The following is a 24,392-nucleotide window of genomic DNA, read 5'->3' on the forward strand; positions in this document are numbered from 1 at the left end:
AATCTTTCAAGAAACACGAACTCTTATTTTTTTAAAATTAATAAATATATTATTTCTGAAATGCTGTTAGAAATAATGCTTGTCCTGCAGCTTAACCAACATAAAAATGACTGCCTTTTATTTTAAGTAGATTTTTAAATACAATGAAAATTACATTAACACTGGCAGCAGTCTTTTTCTCCACCCAAGATTTATATGTATATAATATAGTAATGTATATTTCATTTCTTACCAACTTCTCTCTCCCCCACGTTGGCAGCCAAAGCTCTATTTTGACTTATTAGTAATTTTTGTTCCTCTGCAAATCTTGCATTATCCTGGATTAACTTCTGAATCTGTGCTTTAAGTTTTTCCAATTCTGCAACAAGACAATGCTCAGATTCTTCTTTAAGATTTAAAGCTTCTTCCAAAGTATGTCTCTCTGTTAAATAACCTTCAATGAGACCTGTAACTCAAAACAGAATAATGTTTGAATTGTTACTGAGCAACACTGTAAGAATTTATACAAAACAGTAATATAATAACTATTAGTGTTAACATTCTCTATGTGTAGAATTCTATATGCAGGAGACTGTCTTTAAAATGTCAATTTCACTCTATGTATTTTTTTTACCATTTATTCTAATTATATTAACATAAAGCATCATACAATTAAAGCATCAGTTGGGTGCTTTCCACCAGATGGCAGAATAATTAGCATAGCATAAGAGGGTTTTAGTTTCCATATAATAACACCACAATCAAAATGATCCTCCCTTAAAACATCTTTGTTGTTACTTGTTACTGCCTTTTTTTTAACCAAAAATGCCTGTCATTGGCTGCTTCCACCTGCATTATCAATGACACTGTCATGGTTCTGACAGATGAGACCAGTAGAAATAAGAACTCTTGAGGCAATTGCTTTCCTCAAAGAACACTTTTAATGGCTACATAATATCAGCACGAACAAAGGTGAAACCAAGACTGAAAGTTCCCCCCCAAAAGGTTACAAAGTAAAAACTGAACTTCCCACCCCTTAGTAATGATAATGATAACTTTATTGTCACTTTGAATGTACACCAATTGGCATACATCAAAATGAAATTTTGTTGCATACAGCTCTCAAAGGGTCACCACCTCCGATATATACTCCTTGTTCATGGCCCGCTCAAATTTCACATTGTCCATTTTAGTCTCTAGGGAGTGAACGATGGCAAACAGGACAGATGGAAATGGGGCTCCATGTGGATTAGCCCTCAAATTCGCTTGTATTCTGACAACCTTGCCTTCTTTCCTTTTTCTAATCCTGACTCTTCCACCTTTTCCTTAAAGAGGCCTTGCTTCTTTTTGCCCCAGGAGCATGCTGCTGCCACCACCAACTCCTCCAAAAGCCTCTCTCTCTTCCTCTGGGCCTGCCGACAGCCTCATCCAGTTCCTTCACTCCATAAGCTCCAGGTCCTCTCCTCCTCTGCCTCCTCTGGAAACAGCCCTGATTTGCAATACAATCCATCACTAGGCCAGCAGTCAGATCTTGCTGCTGGTAGAACAAATTCAAACAGCGCCAACGACTTTTAACGGTCTCACCAACAGTTCCAAAACAACTAGAAACTCGCCATGCCAGCAAAGATTGTTGGTCGTATGTCGTATGTTACCTTAGTTCCACCATGTTGCTCAAACACATTAAAATTTAGTGTGTCCTAAATCACAATTCCCAATTAACACCTTTGACGGGCTTCCTAATAGTAGCTCCAGCCTGCTAAACACTTAGGCTGCTTGACCTTGGTTCCCAAAAGAAAGTTATTGTTTTGACTAAAATATAAGAATGCATCTCCCCCTCTTGTCCCATTGCTGTAGCAACTGAAAAAACGAAGAAATATGGCTGAATTCAGAATGTTTTGAAGGTTTCAGTCAGTTCTCTAACCATTTTGGCTTCTTGTTCTGTTGCTTTAAATTTTTTCAAATATTGATGTCTTTTCCAATAACTATTACCTTTCCATTAAGTTTCCATTTGCTTCACTATTAGTATTTCAATTGAGGATACTGACTTTACATCATCCAACACTGAATGATGTGGTCCAAGTGTTCTCAATTTTCCCATTTTTTTTCTTTCTGCCTTTTTGATGGTTCATTCAATTCCATGTATTACAACAATAAAAAACATGGCCTTGACAATACACCCCCTTGAAGTCAGTTAAGCCAATAAAGAAAAAAGACCAAATTTGATTTGATGTGAGAAGCTAGCAAATATCAAATTAAAAAATGGACTGGATCTGGTTGTATTAACTGACAAATTAATAGGTCATATTTCTCAGGAATAAGCCAGTACTCAATTGATTCTTTTACTACTCTAGCTAAATTTTTAACTGAATGTCTATCAAATTATGTGGATAAGCAATAAAGTATAGAATGAATAAAATTATGTATAATATAGTCAAGTGAAAACTTTAGCAACTGGAAAAAAGTGTTGTTGTAGAAGCAAAATTCCAGTATTTATTCAATATTTATGGCTCCCTACTTGCTAAGAATTTTCCTCCTCTATATTTGGACATGTTTTTTTCTTCATATAATTGTCCATAGTCCATTACTAGGTAGTTTAGCTTGCTTACCTTTTGCTTTATGAAGCTCTAATACAAGTTGATTCTGCACTTTACTCTCTTCAAAACAGTTTATTGATTCATGCTCTTCATGAAGCATTTGGCATGCTTCCCAATTCTTATTCTTGCATTCCTCTTTACTTCCTCTTGCATTACTATGGATATTATGCATTTCCTCCAGCTTCCAAAAAAAGAAGAGATTTAAAAGACAATGAAAGTACGTACTCTGAGAGGCAACCTGAAGTCTTAGATTGCACCTAGTCTCCAAATCCCTCTTGTACAGCTGTCACCTGAGATCATTACCAAAATCTGGTGGCAAATGACTAAATAGTAGCACAATTCCTAGTGATCTTTGGTAGGAAACAAAGCTTGATATATCTATAATGCAGATTTCCCCTGCCCCCTCCCAAGAACCCAATGAAAGAAAGGATAAGAAATCCTAGCCCTGTCAGTAACATAAATACATCAGCTTTTTGTAACTGTTTTAAATTTAAGAATATTCAAAGGAAAGATATTAAATTTTAATGAAGTTTCATCTATACTCATTGTAAGAAAACATAATTTTCTTATACAATAACAATTTCTAGGTAGGAAAATTTATATATATCAGGGGTTTCAAACTGCAGGTTGTGACTCCTGGGAGACTGAGCATCAGGTGTGTATGTCACAATTAAAATAATGCCATAGACATGGTGTCACATTTGGACTTTGGTATTAGTAAGGTAAGAATAGAAGTATCCACGTTCTTCCTTTTCAAAGCAGAAAAAAAAGTTTCTAGGATTTTATGAACCATCATAGAGATTAAATTCTATGTTATATTACAAAATGTTATTTGAAATGAATGTTTACACTTCCATAATATTTTTATTATATAAAATGATTTGATTACTGCTTAACTAAATAAAAATATTTTACTTGTTTGGTTGATTCAGCAAGCATATCAAGAAGTTTCTCCACAGTGATATATAAACAATGGCAGATGTTTTTAATCCTCTCTTCATTTTCAAATATAAGTTCAGGATTTTCAAAAATACTTTCACATAAATGCTCACTCAGTTCCAAAGAATGAAAACTATGTTCCAATAGAGTTTGATCAGGAACTTCACCTATTAAATTGATAATAATAAACTGATTAATTTTAAAATGCAGGTTTAAAAAACATAAAACATTTTGTTACACTTCACTAATCATTTTTATATAGATTTTATTAGTTTTTATAGGGTTAGGGATAAGGTGGGGTCAGGATTAGGGTTAGGGTTGGGGTTTTTCCAAATAACATTTTCAGTATTTAGCAAACAGCATAGTGTCTGGGTACATGTATTTAACTAACAATAATAGATACAGTTAATTATCAGAAACAATATGTTAATTAATCACTCAATAGCCTTCTTCTTACTAGTATATACTCAAAATTACATATCACGTTCCTTTCTATTTTTATAGCCATTGATAAAAATTATCCCATGTTTTAAAGTATAGTCTTCTTTCTCTTTAATCTTTAAAGTCAATCTATCCATTTCTGCACACTCTATAATTTTCTTAATTAGTACTTCTTCAATTGGTAAGTTTTCATTTTTCCAATGTTGGGCAAATACAATTCTTGCTGCTGTTAATATGTGTAGTATTAGGTATATGCAATCTTTCTCATAATTGGCTCGTATTATTCCTAACAAAAATAATTCTGGTTTAAAAGTTTACTTGTTTTTTTAGTCATTTTCTCCAACCATAAATGTATTTTAACCCAAAATCTTCTTGCTTTGGGGCATGTCCACCAGATATAATAAGTATCTGGTCTTTGTTTGCATTTCCAACAGTTGTTTGAAGTATTTTTAAACATTTTTGCTAATCTCACTGGTGTCATATGCCATCTGTAAAACATTTTATATAAGTTTTCTTTATATGCCACTGCTTGTAGTTAACTTAATATTTATTTCCCATAACTTTTGCCAGTCTTCTAATTCTATATTATATCCAAAATTCTTTGCCCATATTATTGTTTCTTTTACTTGTTCTTCCTCCATCTTTACGTTTAACAGAAATCTAGTTTCTTAATCAACTTTTCATCTGTTTTTAACAGTATCTGATCAAATTCTGTCTGTTCTTTATAAAATCCCGTTGTTTTCACATCTTTTTCATATGTCATTTGAATTTGCAGATATGACCATCATGGTAGATCAGTACCTTGTTCTTGTAAATCTTCTCTGACTTTCAATTTTCCTTCATTATCCAAAATATCTTTATAAGTCACAACTTTATCGTAGTTAATTAAATTTGGGTAAGCAAAAGCTTCCATTGTTGAAAGCCTTTCAAGTATCTTAACATAATTTTTTTCTTTTATTTTTTCCCATTCTGAAAGAAGTGCATTCCTTATAAGATGGTTTTGAAAGTATCTATTTTATTCTTTCCATGCTACAGAAAGGCATGCCAAACGATTTGAAGGTCATGCCCCTCTAGGTCCAATAGTCTTTTATCTCTAAGCATTATCCATTCTTTAAGCCATCCTAGAATGGTTGCTTGGTAGTATAACCTCTAGTCCGGCAATCCAAATCCTCCACTGTCTTTTGCTTCTTGTAGCATTTTCACTTTAATTCTAGTTTTTTTCCCCTTGCCAAATGAATTTCAATATTATTGTATTCAGTTTATTAAAGTTTATTTTCCCAGCCTTACAGGGATTGTTTGAAATAAAAAGAGTATTTTTGGTAAGATATTCATTTACACTGTTGCTATTCTCCCCAACATTGAAAGTTGAAAGTTTTTCCACTTTTCCAAATCCAATTTTGTTTTAGCAGTCTTACAGTTATCTTCTTTTACTGTTGCACATCTTGCTGTTAGATACTGTAAATTCCCAAGTACTTAACTTTTTTAACTATTTGAAGATTTGTTTTTTGTTAGATGATTTTTTTGTTTTTCTGTTAGATTCTTTATTAGCACTTTAGTCTTTTCTGTTTATTGTCAACCCTTCTCCAAATTTTTCTATTTTCTCTGTAAGTTTAGTGCTTGTTTCCAGTGGATCTTCCAGTATAAAAACCAAGTCATCTGTAAATGCTTGTAATTTATATTTTTCATCTTTTATCTTCAGTCCTTTAATTTCTGTGTCTTGTTAGTATACATAGTAATGGGGATAATGGGGATCCCTGTCTTGTGCCCTTTTTAATATTGATGTTTTCTGTATGATCTTCATTTACCATTATTTTGGCAGTTTGTTTGCAATAAATTGTTTTGATTACTTAGTTAATTTTTCCAAAGTCCATTTCTGCAAACTGCTGAAACATAAATTGCCAGTTTACGTTGTCAAACGCTTTCTGTGCATCAAGGAATATTAAAGCCATGTTTCCCTGAATGAATTTCATAATACTCTAACACATCAAGAATCATTCTTAGATTATTTTTTATCTTTTAGGTAAGAAACCATTTTGATCTGTCTGTATAAATTCAATCAAAAATTTCTTTAGTCTTTCTTCAATTATTGAAGCAAAAATTTTGTAATCTACATGTAATAATGATATTGGTCTATAATTTTTTATTTGTGTTAAATCAGCGTCTTCTTTAGGTATTAAAGTAATATTGGCTTCTGTCCATGTACTTGGTTTTTAGCCTCCAGGAGAATTTCGTTACACAGTTCTTTCAAAATCGGACTTAATACATCTTGTAATGATTTATAAAACTCTGCAGGTAATCCATCTAGGCCAGGAGTCATATCCTTTTTTGCCTCTATAATCTCCATCATTGATATTTTTCCATTTAGTATGTTTAGAATGTTCTCCAGAATTTTTGGTAAGTCTGCTTTTTTTAAGTACTGCTGTATTTTTTCTTTTGGAATTTCCTCTACCTTATAGAATATCTCATAGTAATTTTTAATATTTTTTTATTGTATCATTCTGAAACTGTAATTCTCCTCTTGGATCTTGCATCTTGTTTATCAATTTTTTTCTTTTTCCTTTTTCAGCCTATATGCTAACCATCTCCCCAGCTTGTTGGCATTTTCAAAGAAATTCTGTTTATCCCTTTTAATCGGTTGAGCCATTATTTCCATCTCAGCTTAATTTATGTTTTATTATCTCCATTTGTTTCTTAAATATTTTCTTTTTAGATCTATTTGTAATTCTGATTCTAGCTTTTTGAGTTCTTCCTTCAACTTTAACTGTAGTTTTTCTTTATTCTTTTTGGCAATATAAGTTATAGCGAACCTTCTGAAATATGCTTTAGCCATATCTGACACATTTAGAAGCAGTTTCTTCTTTCTTGTTTATTTTGAAGAAAAAAATCATTTCCTTTGTTGCTAGTTGTAAGAATTCTTTTTCTTTTAATATAGATTTATTCAAGGACCATCTTAATTTTTTGTTAGTTCCTCTCTAAGTCATCTTTATTGGGGTATGGTCTGCCCAAACAATTTCTATTTCAACTTGTTGTATCATCGTATGAAGTTCCAAAGATGTCCATATCATATCAATTCTAGACCATGGTTTATGTCTATTTGAATAAAATGTATATTGTAATTTCTTTGGATTTTTTTCTCTCCATATATCTTGAATACAGAGTTCTTTCATTTTAAAAAATGCTTTAGGTAATATATTTCCTCCTTTTCTCCCTTGTTTGGCACTTTTGTAGTCCAAAGTTCCATCTGTTATTGCATTAAAGTCTCCCACTATACAAAGCTTTTGATAGTTTAACTAGTATTTTTTGTATAGTTTTTGATAAATTTGTTCTTGTTTATCATTTAGTGCGGATATTGCTACCATCAGTATCTGTTTTTGATCCATCATTATTTCCACCATTAATATTCCCCCCTCTTCATCCGCATAAATTTGTTTGGGATTTATCATTTCTTTAATGTATAGCCCTATTCCTCTTTTCTTTTGAAGTGCTAATGCAAAGTAAAATTTACCGATTTTCAGTTCTTCTAACAATTTATAATGTTGTCTCTTAATGTGTGTTTGTTGAAGACAAATTATATCCATTTTTAATTTTTGTAATTGTGTAAAGACTTTTCTCTTTTTTGAAGAGTTTAATCCATTTATATTCATTGACAAAATCCCATTCTCCTCTATCTCTTTCAGTTATATCTAGGTCTTAATCTTCTAGTCGATCTTATCTGTCTATGGTCTCTTGGTCTTGCTCCTTTTTCTGTATATGTGTTTTTAATTTCTTCCTCCTCTCTTTGTTTAACTGCTCTTTCTACTGCCATTTTTTCTTGTTTCTTTGTTTCAGGGTCACCTCTTTCCAAAAATGTTCTGTGGTTGTCGAAGAATTCTATTGCTTTAAGTGCCGTGTCCAGTGTATATCTTTTTGTATCCTAGTAAACTAAAATCCCTTCTGGAATCAGCCGTCTGAAATTCACTCCTTTTTCAATTAATTTCCTGGTTAGAAATTAATAATTCTCTTCAGGATTCTCTTATTCTCCTAGGAATTTGTTTAAGGACTACAATTTCTTTTTCTTTGTATTTCAAAGGTTTGACTCTTACTCTTCTGAAAATCTTGTCTCTTGTAGATCTTTTAAGAAATCTAACATGCACTTCCCTGGGGAATTTGTTTTTTCTAGCATAGTTTGAATTGACTCGATAGATCTGGTTTAATTCTCCTTCCATTTGCTGTTTCCCAGTTCCTAATGTGTCTGCCAATAGTTCGGTTATCAAGCCTAGGAGATCCTCTTCCTTATCTTCTATAATATTTTGAAATCTTAAAAAGTATAAGGCTTTTTCCGTCTCTATCCCCGCGATCGAGTTTTCTAGTTCTTCATTTATTTGGATTAACTTCTGATTTTCATCTTTTAGGACTTCTAGTTTCTGGTCAACCTCAGTTGATTTATCTTCTATTTTTTGAATTGTTTGTTGATTATCTGTGATCATCTGTTTAACATTTTCAAACTGAGGATTCATATTATTTTATTCATTTTATCAAAAGCACTTTTCAACTCTTCATGGTTTTTCAATGTGACCGCCATGTAATGATCGCCTCTTGAATTGCTTGTAGGGTCGTTGGGTGTCCTTTTCTTCTTGAAGCATTGTAGCAATTGATCTCTGATAGACTGGACTTGCAGAAGCCGAAGAGGGAGCAGAAGATCCTTTTTTTCCAACTTTAGATAAGTTAGGGGCGCTCATCTTTATTTTTAAATGTGCCTGGGGCTGCTAGCCCGATTGCATTGCTTTCAATGTGTAGAAGAGCAAACAACCTTATTTTCTTGCAATCCCTTTCCTTCCAATCTCTCTGCAAGGGGGGGGGAACCACATAGAAGGAATAGGACAATGCATACTGAATGTAATGGCAATCATAAATTAGGGATACCACAAAGGTTGAAATTGGGCAAAGTTTTTTCAGCACAAAAAACTCACAATCACCTCTTAGAACAGTCACTGAACAAATGGTTGATAAACAAAAACTACCTGTACAGCAAAGCTCTGGAAGACAGCAAGAACATAGTTGCAGAATTCTATCAAAGACTTTATTTTCCCTTCAAGTGATTACCTTGACAAATTCTATTGTTTTTCTTTAATTTCCATTGCTCTATTGTTTTCAATGGGTGTGCAAGTACAGTTTCTTCGGATATAATCCCTTGTGACGCTCCAGATGCCAAGCTGTCATCAAGACAAAGGCCAATTTTCTTGCAGATAAGATCTTCCACATCTTTTGCGGACTGCACCATTTTCAGAAGTAATTTTAAAGCCTGCTGACAAGATTCTTGTAGTTTATCCCTACAACAAAACATTATAGATTGAATTGTTCTGTGTGATTTCTCACCACAAAGATTTCTTCCTTATAAAAAAATGGGAAGCAGATTAAAACAAAAGCAAAAATAAATGTTCAAATATTATGTATTTATAAGTAGTCATACTGTAAAGTCTAAAATAGATGTAATTCTTATACCATTTCTCCCTGAAATTATCTCTAGTTGAGAGTTATTCTAAAATAAAATTGAAAATAACTTTATTGTTATTTATAGGTATGCATATCATCCAGATGACTCATTCTAAATTGAGTTGACATAGAAAAATACAGATATTTAAGTTTTACAAATTACACTAAGATGTAAGGGTGGATAAAGATATTTTTCACTTTCTTAGGAAACTGAATTAGTAGACCAAACAATTCAAGGTGTTGCTACTGATTAGCAACAAGGAACAGAATGTAAGGAACAGTTAATAAATAAGGGCAGAAAAGCAAAGTTATTCCAGGCTTTCCTATTAATAACTTCCATTAAGCATACTGTATATTTTAGTTATGTTACTACTTAATCCTTTAGCATAAAAATTCCTTTTCTCCGTTTGGTAAAAATGTGCACCTTTCCTTGTAATTCCAAAGATTTCCAAAGTAGGCTTATGCACCTTACCAGTTGATTTATAACAGCTTAATATCCCATAGATTAGTTATTGCTCTTTAATGTTTAGGCTATCAGTTGGAAAAGCATTGAGCAAGGTTTTCAAATTGGACCAAGGGGAAAAACTCTCATGTAGGAATGACACCAGGGTCCCTAGGTTGATTGCCTCCAGAAACCACAAAGATCTCAAACAATGGAAATTAGAATTAGAATAGAATTATATTAGCTTCATCCCTTAATCTTAAAAACTTTTGGAAGCAGACTGAGGAGACATATACATGAAAACTTTTGAGCATGGATCTTTTCCATTGTATTTGTACTTAAAGCAGCTGGATATATGGTATGAGTAAAGACCTGCAAACTACATAGTTAGCAGTGACAAAGAGCTGATAAAGATAAATCCTAATTTCACTATCACCTCTTAAATGCTAAGGTGTTCACATAGTTGTGGATTATTCATTCTACTACTATATCACTCAGTTGTATTTTTATCCTTGCTCGACACCCAACTCAGTTTTGTTAGACTATTCTTTTAATGCTATCCATTCATTATATCAGAGGTCCCCAACCTTTTGGGCACCAGGGACCGGTTCCGTGGAGAGGTTTTTCTGAGGACCGGAGGGTGCATGGGTTTGTGTGCTGCCTGCATCCCATGGATGGGGCTTTGCTTGTTTGTGTGGACTGTTGCTGGCATGCCGTGGCCTGGTACTGGTCCACAGACTGGGGGTTGGGGACCCCTGCATTATATCACTAAATCAGTTTACTCTGTTGAAGATCTGAGAGATCAGAAAAATGTTATGATGATTTTACTTGGGCTAAATCAGATTCTGCATCTTTTACTACTGTAGTCTCTGCTTCCTACCAATATATTTATATTAGAAGAAACATTCATACAATATAATCTCTAAGCTCATCTTTCCCCAAAAATGGCTTATTAGTCAACTATATCATATAGTTAAAGATTTAAAGAAGTATTTTGATTTCTAAGTTTCATATAATTCTGGAATAGAATATTAATAATCATGCCACCTCTCCTAGTATGTTCTGCATTATGTCATAGTGTTTAGACAAAAGTTATATTAAATATTAACATATATTGTGATTTCCCTACAAATTATCTTCAAATTCTGAAATGATTTCAAAATTATTACATTGTATTGCATTACTAATATTTAACATTAAATGGTTTTATTGTTGGCAAATATATTAGCTTTAATATTCTCTATCATGCATACCTGCCTGTACACTATTCTCCTTTAGGTTAAGGAGTATTAGGCAAAGAATTAATAAGCATAATAAATTAAATGGATATAGCAACAAAAATATTTTTTCTAGATCTAGTTGACACCAACACCATTCGTACCTCTCTATACCTTTCTGTTCTTGAACAATTCTCTTCCAGCACATGCACAAATCAATTCCTTTTTTTCTTTAAATTTCCTCTCCTTGAATGTCATTAATGCTATCCAGCTACAAGTTTCTTGATTTTCTTGACATCTCCCTCATTCTTCCTTTATATATGCTCAATGTTCTGCAATTTGATTCATTTTTATATATGATCAAATTACTTTGATGTATTTCTACTATATTAATCATTAATTCGTTCTACTATTCATTCTTGACCTTCTCTCTTCTTTTGCCAGACATTTTTAAGTAACTCATTTCAACTTACTTTTGTTTGTCCTAATATATTCCATGTCCACATCCATTTTAACAAACATTCATTTCTTGCACTGGTCATATATTACCCCAATACAATTGTATCAGTAATTGTATGCAAAATATATTTCCCCAGGTTTAGTACACATTTTACCAAAATACAGTTTACTTGCTCTATTTTTCCCCTTTTATTTATGACTTGAAATTATTCATCCCCCATCAATATAAATACCGGTAACTTGATATTTGATAATATTCTCAGACCCATACAATCTAACAAGTTAATATTAACTGCAAATCATTTGGGTTCTTGGCCAACAAGACTGCATCATCTATATACAAAATAAGCATACATGTTCATATTTCTTTACTTTATGTAAAATCCAAAATGTACTCCAGAATGTTTCAAGTGTTCAAACCTTTCAATCCTGCAACTGCCAATATCAGATCTCAACAAGACTATAACATTTTCTTCCTGATTCTCTCTCTCTTGTGGATGTAAGTTTTTAAATTCAGTATTGGCCACCTCCATTTCTTTCTTTAAAAAAATGATTTCTTTCTCCAACTATGGAAAAAAAACAACAGTAAAGATATATAAGTTTTGCTAAGACAAGCATGCAGGTATCCTACTCAATGCACTATGTTTTCATATATCAAAACATTAAAATGTATTTTCACTGCACTGATGAACATGCCACATAAAATTGAGTGAATAATGTTATAGAAATTTGGAAGATAGGAAAAATATTGAAATATATCTAAATTTATGCTTTAGGCTTGAGTAAATGACTTTTTTGTGGTCAAAATTCAATATATTTTAAAATCAGTTACCAAGAACAATAGCAAGCATGTTCAATGTTACTGGGATAGAGCCAGAATTTCTGATAATGTTTGTGTTTTTAAGATTCCACAACAGCAAAATACACACATACACAAGAAAAATATCCCTCTGGAATTTGAAAGAGGTTAAAGACCTAAAAATAAACGTTTTTTCAAAGTTTGATTGAATAGTTTATTATTGTACTTTGCATTACGTATACTGATTGTTGGTATTATTTTATTTGTATTTCTTGTTTTTTGTTATATGTGACTTGCAACCAGTAAAAGTTACAACAGACCTACCAGGGTTATTTACGATCCAAATTTGAAGTTCTATAGCCTCCCCATGTGATTGCATTTTGGGTGCTCGGCCACTGGCCCGTTTTTATGGCTGTTTGCAGCGTCCCACAGTCACACTGAGCTTTATGGCTTTTTTTTGCAGGAAACCATATGTATTGCTGGTTTCCAGCAAAAGCTACCCATTGTGAACAATAGATCTGATTATTGACTGCCATGCTCATTTAACAACTGCAGTTGTTAAATTCACTTAACCACCACAAAAAAGGTCTTAAAATTGGAGGTAGTCATGTAGTGACCCGCTTAACCACCAGCATGACTTACTACTATAATTCCAGTTGTAAGTCATATTTTACCTTTACTTATGCTTTTTTTCAAGAAAAGTTGGTAAAAGCAGCAAAATTGACCGCTTCTATTATAGTTTCTTAAATAGGCAATTGCAAGTTATAGCAAAATAAAAAAAATGAGGTCCAAATGAAAATACAATTTTACTTTTTCAAAAAGCATCTCACCTGTTGCTTGTCTGACTTCATTTGTTCCAATTCGTTCTGAAGTTGCTGAAATTTTTCTTTTTCTTTTTCAATTTCCACCAAATGTAGATCTTGAAAGTCCTGTACTGTTCTTTTATGTTCTTCTTCCATTTGGAGGATTGTTTTCTGCAAAACATCTAGGGCTTTATGATGCTCATCTCCAAACAAATGCCTCTGTGTTTCTAGCTCTACAGTAAATTCTTTCTACATAAAATCAGAGATAATAATTCACAAATTATAGTTCATCTTTTAAAAAACAAAACAAAAAGTTACCAGAAAAAAACAAAGTTAATTTTTTCCTATGCTTACAGATTAAAACACAATTTAGAGCTTGTTACAAACTAAGTACTACGTATTTATTTGGATGTACTGCTGACTATCAAAAAAGAAAATATAAAATGAAATGTTAAAATTGCAATTAAAATAATCAGGTAAACCAGTAACATTCATAATTAAAATTAACAGTTAAATTTCTCAGTTATCTCTTCTGAGGCATTTTATGAGTTATTATGCCTTTTGACTTTTGGGGATGGCATTCCAAAGAACAGGGGTAGCAGCAGCAGACAAAGCTTGACTTTGAGTCACCACCAGATAGGTGGTCCTCCTTAGGCAATCTCCTTAATGTGTAAATTTACACAGAAATTGTTGTTTTATCAAACAGCTTGGATCAAACAAAAAATCCTTGTTATTGCTTTATTACAGTACATCTCTTTAAAAGCCTGCCCTGGATTCCTCAGAGATAGATAATTTACATCTTTGAATTCTTAAATAAGCTATTTGAAAGAATGGTTCCTTAAATGCAAAGATTACTGAAACCATTAACATAGTAGCCAAAATGAACAGCCTAGTTAAGTTTACTACAGATGAATATAGCCATTAATTCAATTTCTTATAGATGATAATATATCATGAACATGGAACTAAGAACCAAAGATGCAAAACTGTGTGCACATGAGAAAAAAGGGGTATTGTAACAGTCACAGCGCAACTATGACAAGGTTGGCCTGTATTGCTAAAATCAGAACTCAAAACCAACCACAATCTTTACTATTCAACCCTACCTTATGAACACCTTCATGTTCAGCAGCCATTAATCTATGTTTTTCTTTTTGAACATCAGCGAGCTCTATTTTTGGATTGTCTTCACAAATCTGCAATTCTTCAGCAGATTTCATCGTATTTAATTCTTGAGCTAAAAGCATTTCATTTTCTTCATCCTTCTGAGGTAATTGTTCTTTCAATTTTATCTGTAAACACGCAAGAGCTTTCTTGTGCTCTTCTTGCAGGAACTTGATTTTTAAAATGTATGTAGCCTCCAAACTATTCAAATCAGATAAATGCTTTGTCTCCAGCTGCTTAATGTGTGCTTGATTATTTCTCTGGATATCAGCCGCATGAGTCTCTAACCAATTTTGTTGTTTTCTTTCTAATGTAGATTTGAGAACTTCAATTTCAGCTTGCTGGCTGGATGTAAGGGACAAAATGTGCTCCTTATTTTTCTGATGCAATTCTTTATTTTGAAGTTCTAGCTCATCAATATGTTTTTCCCTCAATTTCTGGAGAAGAATTTCATATTCTGTTCTGTTTTTTTTATTTTCTTCCAAAAATCTAGATTTATAAGGAAGCATACAACATATATTACCAAAAATATAACAATGCAGATAACAAATAACATATTTTACTTCTGGGATGTTTTGAACATTATCTTAAAATGCGACTTATATTTGTTTGTTACTATATGTAAGACAAAGGAAATCTTGTATACCTCTCTGTCCATCATCCATCTGCTATTTTCTTTTCCAAATTAATATTCCAGAAAGTATAGCCATCACTAATTTTAATTGTAAAAAACAAGTCCATTAAAGCTATTTATGCAACATGTCCATGAAGAGAAGACTGAGAAGAGACATGACAGCAGTTTTACAATGCTTGAAGGGCTGCCACAGGTAAGAGGGCAACAATTTATTCTCCACAGAACCTGAGGTAGGACAAGAAACAATGCCTAGAAACATGCCAGATGGGGATCCAACCTGGAAATAAGGAGGACTTTTCTGAAAGTGAGAACTATTAAACAATGGAACAGCTTGCCTCCTGGAGTTGTGGGGGCTCTGGTGATGGAGGTTTTCAAAAAAGATTGGACAACAGTTTGTCCACGATGGTTTTAGAACTCCTGCCTTCGGCGTGGGATTGGACTAGAAGACGCCCAAGGTCCCCTCCAACCTTATGATTCTATGAAAGCTTGTTCGGTAAAGGATAAAATAGTAGTATTGTAGTCTTCTGCTGAAATCCAAAGACAAAAGGTTATTTGCAGGTAGTCCTTGACTTACAATGGTAATTGGAACTGAAATTCCCTTTGCTAAGCAATACTGTCATAATGTGCAACTGTATCATTTAGTGACACTAGGAAAGGTATTTCATGCCAGTTTTCCATAGTGAAAGTCAGTGGGGAAGCTGCCAGGAAAGATGCAAATCCCAGGTCTGCAGACAGGTACAAAGCTGATGTTGGAGTGGGGGAGGGAGCCAGGTGGTGAGCTGGTATGTCAGGCAGGATTGGGGAGTGTGTGAAAGGCACCATGAGGGTAGGGAGGACGAACACATGATGGGTGCTTGGCAACCTATTTTATGAATATGTTGCCAAGCACAGGGTTGCTGAGATGGCCGAGGACCATTTGCAACCATAATTTGTTCAGTCCAATCATAACTTGAAATGGTCACTGACCGAATAGTCATAGGTCGAGGACTACCTGTACTTTTTGTCTTTTTGATGCTGTGGCACATATACATGCACACTTATACATAAGATTTTAAGTACAGATTACAGATTTAATGGCAGTAGTAATCTGCAAAACAAAATTCACCCTTAAATGTATTAATTTATTGATTACATTTATTTGTCGCCCATCTCACTGTAGAGCTACTTTGGGCAGCTTACAATAAAACAGGAAAAAAATGATCAAAAATATAAACATAATAGCAAAGGAATAAAACAATGAAAGTACAATTACATGAAATTTTAAAAGATGGGTGGAGCAAGAAATGCAGGGGGAGGTGGGGTCAGCTAATTAGTCCAGTAGTTTTTATTTTATTTTTATTTTAATCCCATTTATATAAAATATCCCGCCCTTCTCCTAAAACTCAGGGCGGCTTACAATCTAAGCACAAATCAAATGTTATCTCCAATTATGTACTGCCCTATTGGGTCCCCAGGTTAACCAGCAGATTGTATTTAATGCCAGTTGTTTTCAAATCACAGGTACACAACAAGGGGTATTCTAGCAATCTTTTTTTTGGGAAAAGGCTTTCCTCCACCTGTTATCATTGAAGGCATATTTGATGTATAATAATGCCTTATTGTAATATTTTTGACTATTTACAGCAGGGGTCTTCAAACCTGGCCCTTTTATGACTTGTGGACTTCAACTCCCAGAATTCTTCAGCCAGGCATGCTGGCTGAGGAATTCTGGGAGTTGCAGTCCACAAGTCATAAAAAGGCCAAGTTTGAAGACCACTGATTTACAGCTAGACAATAATTGGGTCTGGAATTTCCACTGCTAAGGAATGTGACCTTAAAGCACATGACTACCTCCTGGGACTCCCCAATGACAGACCGGAGGATGGCTCTCGTCTTCCACGTCCAGTTTCGCATCGCTGGGGGGGGGGGTTTGAAAGGGCCAAAGAGTCACCCTGGAGGGGCGACCAGAAAGAAGGGGCTTTTGCAGAAACGCGGGGGAGCCGCAACCCCCCCGTAAGTGCCTGCATTCCCTTCGTACCGGCGGAAGAAAGACTGGCCATAGTAATATGGCCAGTTACTAGGCTGCAGACAGCAGAAGTCAAATTTACCATCAGGCAACATTAAAGCAGCGTGGAAGAGATGGGGGTAAGATTCCTCTCTTATATCTTAATCTTCTTCTTTTCACCTAAATAAGCTGCTAAGTACCTTCCCCCCCACCGTGGGGAGGAAGGGGGGAATTCAACCCTCCCTTCAAACAAGTGGCGGGCAAGCTCAGGGGTGTGTTTTTTTTTCTTCTTTAAACATTGAAAAAAGAAACGGACTAAAAGAAAAGAACTTTCAAAGCGCTTGGGGGACACCAAGTGGCTAAACCTGAAATTGCAATCTGATTTTCTTCTTAAAAAAAATTAAGAAAACATTTAAGAAAAATAAGATAAATTTAACCTTGAACACCAGATGTAAAACTCCACCATGGAAGAATTTCAAAAACAAATCTATGCTATGCGGGAAATATCCTACCAAACTTATCAGTTCCTTTCTCCAGCTGGCGATGAAATAAGAGCTTTTGGAAAAGAAATAGAAAGTATCTCGAAGAAACAAATTCAAATTGTGACTAAAACCAATATTTTATTGGGACAGAACTTAACAGAAAAATCAAATACATTGGCAGAAGAATTAACTACTCATCAAACACAGTTTTTTGAAGACAAAAGAATTAGAAACAGATGGAACAAGATTTATTCAGCCCAGCGCAACTATATCAAGAGGCGAAAATAATGAGAAGATTTGGTGTTGTTAACAGACCCCTCAATCCTTCAAAAATGGAGACTGGAGGGCTACTTAAATATGATACAACAATACAAGAATGCTTTGATGACCCTGAGGCAAAGAAGCGAAAAATGACATGGCAAAGGAAGAAAGCAAGAATAAGATTGAAGAAATATGGACATACTTAAGAGGCCTGAAATAGATACCAAAATAGATAGGATTGTACTTGGATTATGAGAGATTGCTTTGATGAGTAGATAAAAATATTGACTACCGTATATACTTGAGTATAAGCCGACTCGAGCATAAGCCGAGACCCCTAATTTTACCCCAAAAAACTGGGAAAAGTTATTGACTCGAGTATAAGCCGAGTATAAGTATAAGCTTGGCCCCTTCTTAGCAACATATCTATATTCTGTGCCACGACGAGCCGCTCGTTGACTCTGGCAGCATCCCGGAGCTGGCTCGGGCCGCGGTTCGCAGGGTCCGCTCATCAGGCTGCCAGGCTTCCTGGCAGCACATCCCGCAGGGAAGGTCTGCTAGAGAGGCGGCAGTCAAGCGTTGTTTCCCTCCTCGTGCATGTGTGTGTGTGTGTGTGTGTGTGTGTGTGTGTCAGACCCGCAGGAATGGCTAGTAAAGGTGGCGGCAGTCCGGCATTTGCGTTTCTCTGTGTGTCAAGCCTCGTGGGCCCGACACACAGGAAGGGGGGGAATGCCGGAATGCCGCTTCCCTACCAGCCATTCCCGTGGGTCTGACACACACACGCACGCACGAGGGGGAGAAACAACGCTGGACTGCAGCCACCTCTACCAGCTCTGCAAGCCTTTGCTGCCCCTTCTCTCCGCTGCCTGGCCTGAACAAAGAGGAGCCGAAGGGAGCAGCTCTGCAAAGCTCTGCCGCTCCCTTCTCTCAGCAGCCTGGCCCGAACGAAAGGACGCCCCTTCGTTCGGAACAGGCAGCGGAGAGAAGGGGCGGCAGAGGCTTGCAGAGCTGGTACAGGTGGCGGCAGTCCAGCGTTGTTTCTCCCCCTCGTGCTTGCATGTGTGTGTGTGTGTGTGTGTGTGTGTGTGTGTGTGAGACCCGCAGGAATGGCTAGTAAAGGTGGCGGCAGTCCGGCATTTGCGTTTCTCTGTGTGTCAAGCCCCGTGGGCTCGACACACAGGAAGGGGGGGAATGCCGGAATGCCGCTTCCCTACCAGCCATTCCCGTGGGTCTGACACACACACGCACACACGAGGGGGAGAAACAACGCTGGACTGCCGCCACTTCTACCAGCTCTGCAAGGCTCTGCCGCTCCCTTCTCTCAGCAGCCTGGCCCGAACGAAGGGACAGTTCTTTTTTTTTTGTTCACTGGAGTATAAGCCGAAGTGGATTTTTTCAGCCCAAAAAGTGGGCTGAAAAATTCGGCTTATACTCAAGTATATACGGTAATTAAAAAAACAAAAACAAAATACAGATGTATGAATACTAACACTGAAATACTGAACTCTTTAAATGAAATGGATTAAGATGTATATATGTTAAGAATGATACAATGTAATTAATATACTTGGATGTAGTAACATGAAAGGATGTGTTAAATGTTGAAATGGAGAAATTTTGGTTAACTTTCAATATGTGGAACTTATAAATGAGAAATAAGAATGTTATATTATATTGTCCTCCTCCTCTTCCTCCTCCCTGCAATTGGTATTCTAATGACTACCATTCTCATATTGTACTACTAACTTGTCAATATGAAAATGAGATAAATAAGAAGTGTATTTACATTACTAGGTATAGGAGAAAACTGTAAAGGGAAAGGAGGTTATTTACAAATATGAAAATGAGAAACTTTAAACGTTTAATCTTAATATTAATGTAAAATTAAAACTGGAAAAATATATAAGGTGTTTTGATATCTTAAAAATGGAATGTTAAAATATAAAATATACTAAGGTATTGATAAATATAAGAAAACTATTAAATCTGATGGATAGCAATGAGAACAATGTTAATTTAGATAAGAGATAATATGTATTAAAGGAAATAAGAGAGGGAATATTAGTTACAACAACTTGGAGATCTGTAATAATATGTATTTGTCTGAAATGGAACTATTGTAACCCAGACACCACGTTACTTTTAAAAGATATTATTGTAATAGTGGAAAATTAATTAAAAAAAGAAAAAGGTGTGAAAATGAAAGAAAAAATGCAAAATATAGGACTATCTTACTGAAAAAAAGGAGAAAAGGACCAGAACTGACCTACTTGTTGGAACAAGAAAGGCTAGAAGGTCAATTTAGTAAGAGTATTTTATACTTTGCCTGTTTGCCTTTTGGCATTACATTGAATGCCTGGGAAATGTGTGAAATATTAAGCGTTTCATTCTTTGATGTCTCATTTTTGGAATTCTATAAACTACCTAATGGTTAACGTTAATTAAATAGCTAATTAATAAATACTGCATATACACGCAATCCTTTGGAGATGGTTATGAAAGCATTTACCGTATTTTCCGGCGTATAAGACGACTTTTTAACCCATGAAAATCTTCTCAAAAGTCAGGGGTCGTCTTATATGCCGGGTGCTGAAACTTTAGGGACAGGGCTGGCTGGAAAACCTGGAGCGGATCTCCCATTTTGTCTGCGCAGGGAAAGCGGGACCAATTGGAGAAGCTGCAGTCTGTGATTTTTTATAGGCTGGGGTCTGGGCATCTTTCCTTCTAAAGTTGAAGAGCAGCTGTAGTCTATCCCAACTTGAAAGGCAGGTGGGGAATGCAGCAGTCAGAGCAGCTGCTTAGCTCTAAGGACACATTTGACTCAGGAACTGGGCGGGCTGGCTGGAAAACCTGGAGCGGATCTCCCATTTGGTCTTTTTTTTTTTAAATCCCAATTATATCCCGCCCTTCTCTGAAGACTCAGGGCAGCTTACAATTTAAAGCACAAAACAATGTGCTTAGCAATAGCCTTCATTCTATGTATATGCCTGCTTATTAGGGCTTTCGCCCCCCCCCCAGCAGCATTATTACAAAGTCAGCTTATTGCCCCCAACAATCTGGGTCCTCATTTTACCTACCTCGGAAGGATGGAAGGCTGAGTCAACCTTGAGCCTGGTGGGATGCGAGCCTGCGCTAATTGCAGGCAGCTGGTGTTACTTAAGGCTCTGCGCAGGGAAAGCTTTAGAGTAAATTAGGAAAAGTTTAATCCACTTGCACTGTTTTATGTTTACATGTTTGATGACAAACAGCCTTATGTTTATAAGTGACAGTTTTCCTACTAAGTACCTGCATGTCATAAGCATTTGAATTAAAATTACCATATTAAAATCAAATCTGATTTTTTCATTTTTATTTGGTGTGCATTGGAAGAGGGGTAGTCTTATACGGCGAGTATAGCCCAAACCCTATAATTTAACAGGAAATGTAGGGGGTCGTCTTATACGCCCAGTGGTCTTATACGCTGGAAAATACGGTATACTAAATGACCAAGATAGAACTAATAAGAAAAATTACTAACCTGTTTTGTGCTTCTTTATATTTAGTTTTATATTCTTCTTCTAAAAATTGTTTGGCTTTTTCTAATTCTTCAGCCATGAGAGTCTTTGTAGAAGATAATTCACTGTTATATTGAGCCAAAGTCTTCTGTGCATTCATTAAACTATCTTCTAAGTGCTGGATAGTATTCTGTTGCTCTTTTAGAGTTTTCTCTAATTGTACAATTAGAGCAGCCTGCTGTTCTTGAAGGCAAATCTTTTCTGCTTCTCGAAGGTCAAACTGTCTTTGCCATGTTTGCTTCTCATATTCTGCCTTGTTCTGGAGCTCTTTACGAAGCAATAATAATTTTTCTTCAGTTTCTGCTACCAATATCTCCTTTTCAAGTCTCCATCCTTCAGCTTCTGCTTTATGAGTCTGTTCCACTTCCTGGAGCAATTTTCTAGTTCTTCTTAATTCAGCTGTATGATCTTCAATTACTTTATACTTAATCTATTAAATATTACACAAAATCCTTTAAGGCCTAAGATACTCTAACTCAACACAAATTTCTTAAAATTTATACTTCAAGCTATCATTCTGCATTGTTATATTTAAAAGCTTTCTAAAATGTAAAATATATTGATTTGTATGAAAATGCTTATGCCCCCCCAATGCATACTGTAACACAATATTTAACTTTACCTATAAATCAACAGATGTTGTGATTCTTGTAACTAATTGCCAGCATATATATTTCTACTCAAGACATTGCAAAAACCATTAATGAGAATTCCCTGAGTACATTTCCTAACAGCACTTAATATTCATTCAATCTCAGTCACCTAAAATTATGTAGCTAGCATGACATTTCAATGAGCTGCAAGTTGACTTCTACTAAACAATGCATTTTGCTTATACTGATAATAGCTTAACTAGTCTATAATTGCTTAATCCCAGTTTTCTCCCATTTTTAAACATAGGTAGGGACAAACTTCATCAGTTTGTCACTTATTCTCCAAGAATTTTCATAGATTGCACACAGTGGCTCTGAAATAATAACTCTAGAAAGGAGGCAATGGAAAACCAGTTCTGCCAAGAAAACTGCAGGGAGCTGTCCAGATAGTCTGAGAACCAGAGAGAATGGAATGGAAGAAAAAAAAAATCAACAGAACTTTAACACAAATTCTATTTTTCAACAAATGACAGTAGAATTGAACTTTCACATTTTTCATCAAATCTGTGAGTTTTTGAACATATGATCTAGTAAAGTTTATTTTCCATCAGGCTACATAGTTCCCAATATGCTGTCATAACAATCCATGTTCATTGTCCTGTTCGTGTCCAGGTACTTGAAAAGTACACAGAAGTACAGACTTCTATTTTCATACATGAACATCTAATACTACTTTCTTTCTGCATTAGTAATCTAGATCAGTGTATGTTGAAATGCATACACTATATGTTATTTTCTTCTACCAGTCCACCTTAGGTATTTGCAGGTTCTGGTATTCTCATTAAAATAATGAAAGCAATATCCCATCACAAACTTTTTTTTTCACATGTGTACAGTATCATATTTCTTCTGTCATTTTTGCTCCACTGTCATCTATTGCTGCAACTCCAACAGATGAAAAACTCTCCAATTTTACTGCAAAGAGATACAGATTTGCATTCTTTTAACCACTAAAAAAATCCCTTTTCTGGAATCATGCTCATTTTACAAGAAGGGATTATCCTTTGAAGGTTTTTGAGCAAATTAGGGTGACCAAAATAGGTAGCCCTCGACTTACGACCCCAAAATTTCCATTGCTGAGCAAAACAGTTGTGTTGCCCATTTTACAACTTTTCTTGCCACAGTTGTTAAGTGAATCCCTCCAACTGTTAAGTTAGTAACATATTGTTAAGCGAATCTGGCTTCCCCAGAACCTTGTCAGAAGGTTGCAAAAGTTGACCACATGATCCCACAGCACTGCAAATACATGCCAGTTGCCAAGCATTCAAATTTTGATCATGTGACCATAGGGATGCTGCAACAGCCATAAATGTGAAAAATGATCATAAGTCATTTTTTTCAGTGCTGTTGTAACTTTAAACGGTCAGCTGAGTGATGGAATCAAACAGATCAGGCCGGGAAGTTGCTGTAGAGCAGGGAGGCGGGAACCACAGCAACAGCTAACTACTGCCTACACCACCTTGAACCACCAAATCTGAAGAACATAGTCTTTGAAAGCCATTATTATTATTATTATTATTATTATTATTATTATTATTATTATTATTATTATTATTATTATTATTATTATTATTATTATTATTACATTTATATACCGCCCTTTCCCGGAGGACTCAGGGCGGTTTACAGGGAATTAAAAACCAAAAATACAAAAGTTAAAACCAGTTTAAAAAAGATTAAATTTATCCCTGTACAAATAAAACCCCAATTAAAATAAATTAATCCTCACCCTGGGCCAGAGAGCTCGAAGAGCCAGGTCTTCAGGCCCCGGCGGAATGAACGGAGGTCAGGGGCAGTCCTCAGCTCCACTGGCAGCTGGTTCCAGAGGGCAGGCGCCCCCACTGAGAAGGCCCTATCCCTGGGTGTTACCCGCCGGCAATCTCTTACAGGTGGCACCCTGAGAAGACCCTCCCTGTGGGAGCGCACTGGACGAAGGGAACTTGATGCTGGCAGGTGTTCCCTCAAATACCCCGGACCCAAGCCATGTAGGGCTTTATAGGTAATGACCAGCACCTTGAATTTCACCCGGAGGGCAACCGGAAGCCAATGCAGCTCGCGGAGTAGAGGTGTTACATGGGAGTATCGGGAGACCCCCATTACAACTCGCGCGGCCACATTCTGCACCAGTTGAAGCCTCCGAGTGGTCCTCAAGGGCAGCCCCATGTAGAGAGCGTTGCAGTAGTCCAAACGGGAGGTCACGAGCGCATGAGTAACTGTGCGTAGGGCATCTCGGTCCAGATAGGGACGCAACTGGCGCACCAGGTGAACCTGGGCAAAAGCCCCCCTGGTCACGGCTCCTATGTGGTCTTCAAAATTGAGTCGTGAATCCAGGAGGACGCCCAAGTTGCAAGCCCTATCAACGGGGGGTAACACCTCACCCCCCATCGTTAGAGATGGAATAGTCTGGTTGACCCGAGATGCCGATATGCACAGCCACTCAGTCTTGGCGGGATTGAGACGAAGCCTGTTTCTCCCCATCCAGACCTGGACCGCCTCCAGGCACCGGGACATCACG

General features: G+C 35.9%; 1 protein-coding gene across 5 annotated transcripts in view; it reads right to left on the reverse strand.

The window, feature by feature from the left end:
- PCNT (pericentrin) overlaps positions 1–24,392 on the reverse strand; it is a 111,547-nt gene that overhangs the window by 68,315 nt on the left and 18,840 nt on the right. For all 5 annotated transcript variants that reach the window (XR_014024467.1, XR_014024468.1, XM_081312625.1 and 2 more), the window contains exons 12-19: positions 21,188–21,654; positions 14,252–14,798; positions 13,173–13,394; positions 11,964–12,109; positions 9,036–9,262; positions 3,489–3,679; positions 2,586–2,754; positions 233–445 (exon numbers count right to left, since the gene is read on the reverse strand). Coding sequence is in view for 3 of the 5 variants with exons in the window: in XM_081312625.1 (XP_081168751.1) it covers positions 233–445; positions 2,586–2,754; positions 3,489–3,679; positions 9,036–9,262; positions 11,964–12,109; positions 13,173–13,394; positions 14,252–14,798; positions 21,188–21,654 (2,182 nt within the window). In the remaining 2 variants the exon portion in view is untranslated. The remainder of the gene's footprint in view (positions 1–232; positions 446–2,585; positions 2,755–3,488; positions 3,680–9,035; positions 9,263–11,963; positions 12,110–13,172; positions 13,395–14,251; positions 14,799–21,187; positions 21,655–24,392) is intronic.

This window comes from Vipera berus (genome assembly GCF_964194415.1).
Source record: "Vipera berus genome assembly, chromosome: 1".
Taxonomy (NCBI): Eukaryota; Metazoa; Chordata; class Lepidosauria; order Squamata; family Viperidae; genus Vipera; species Vipera berus.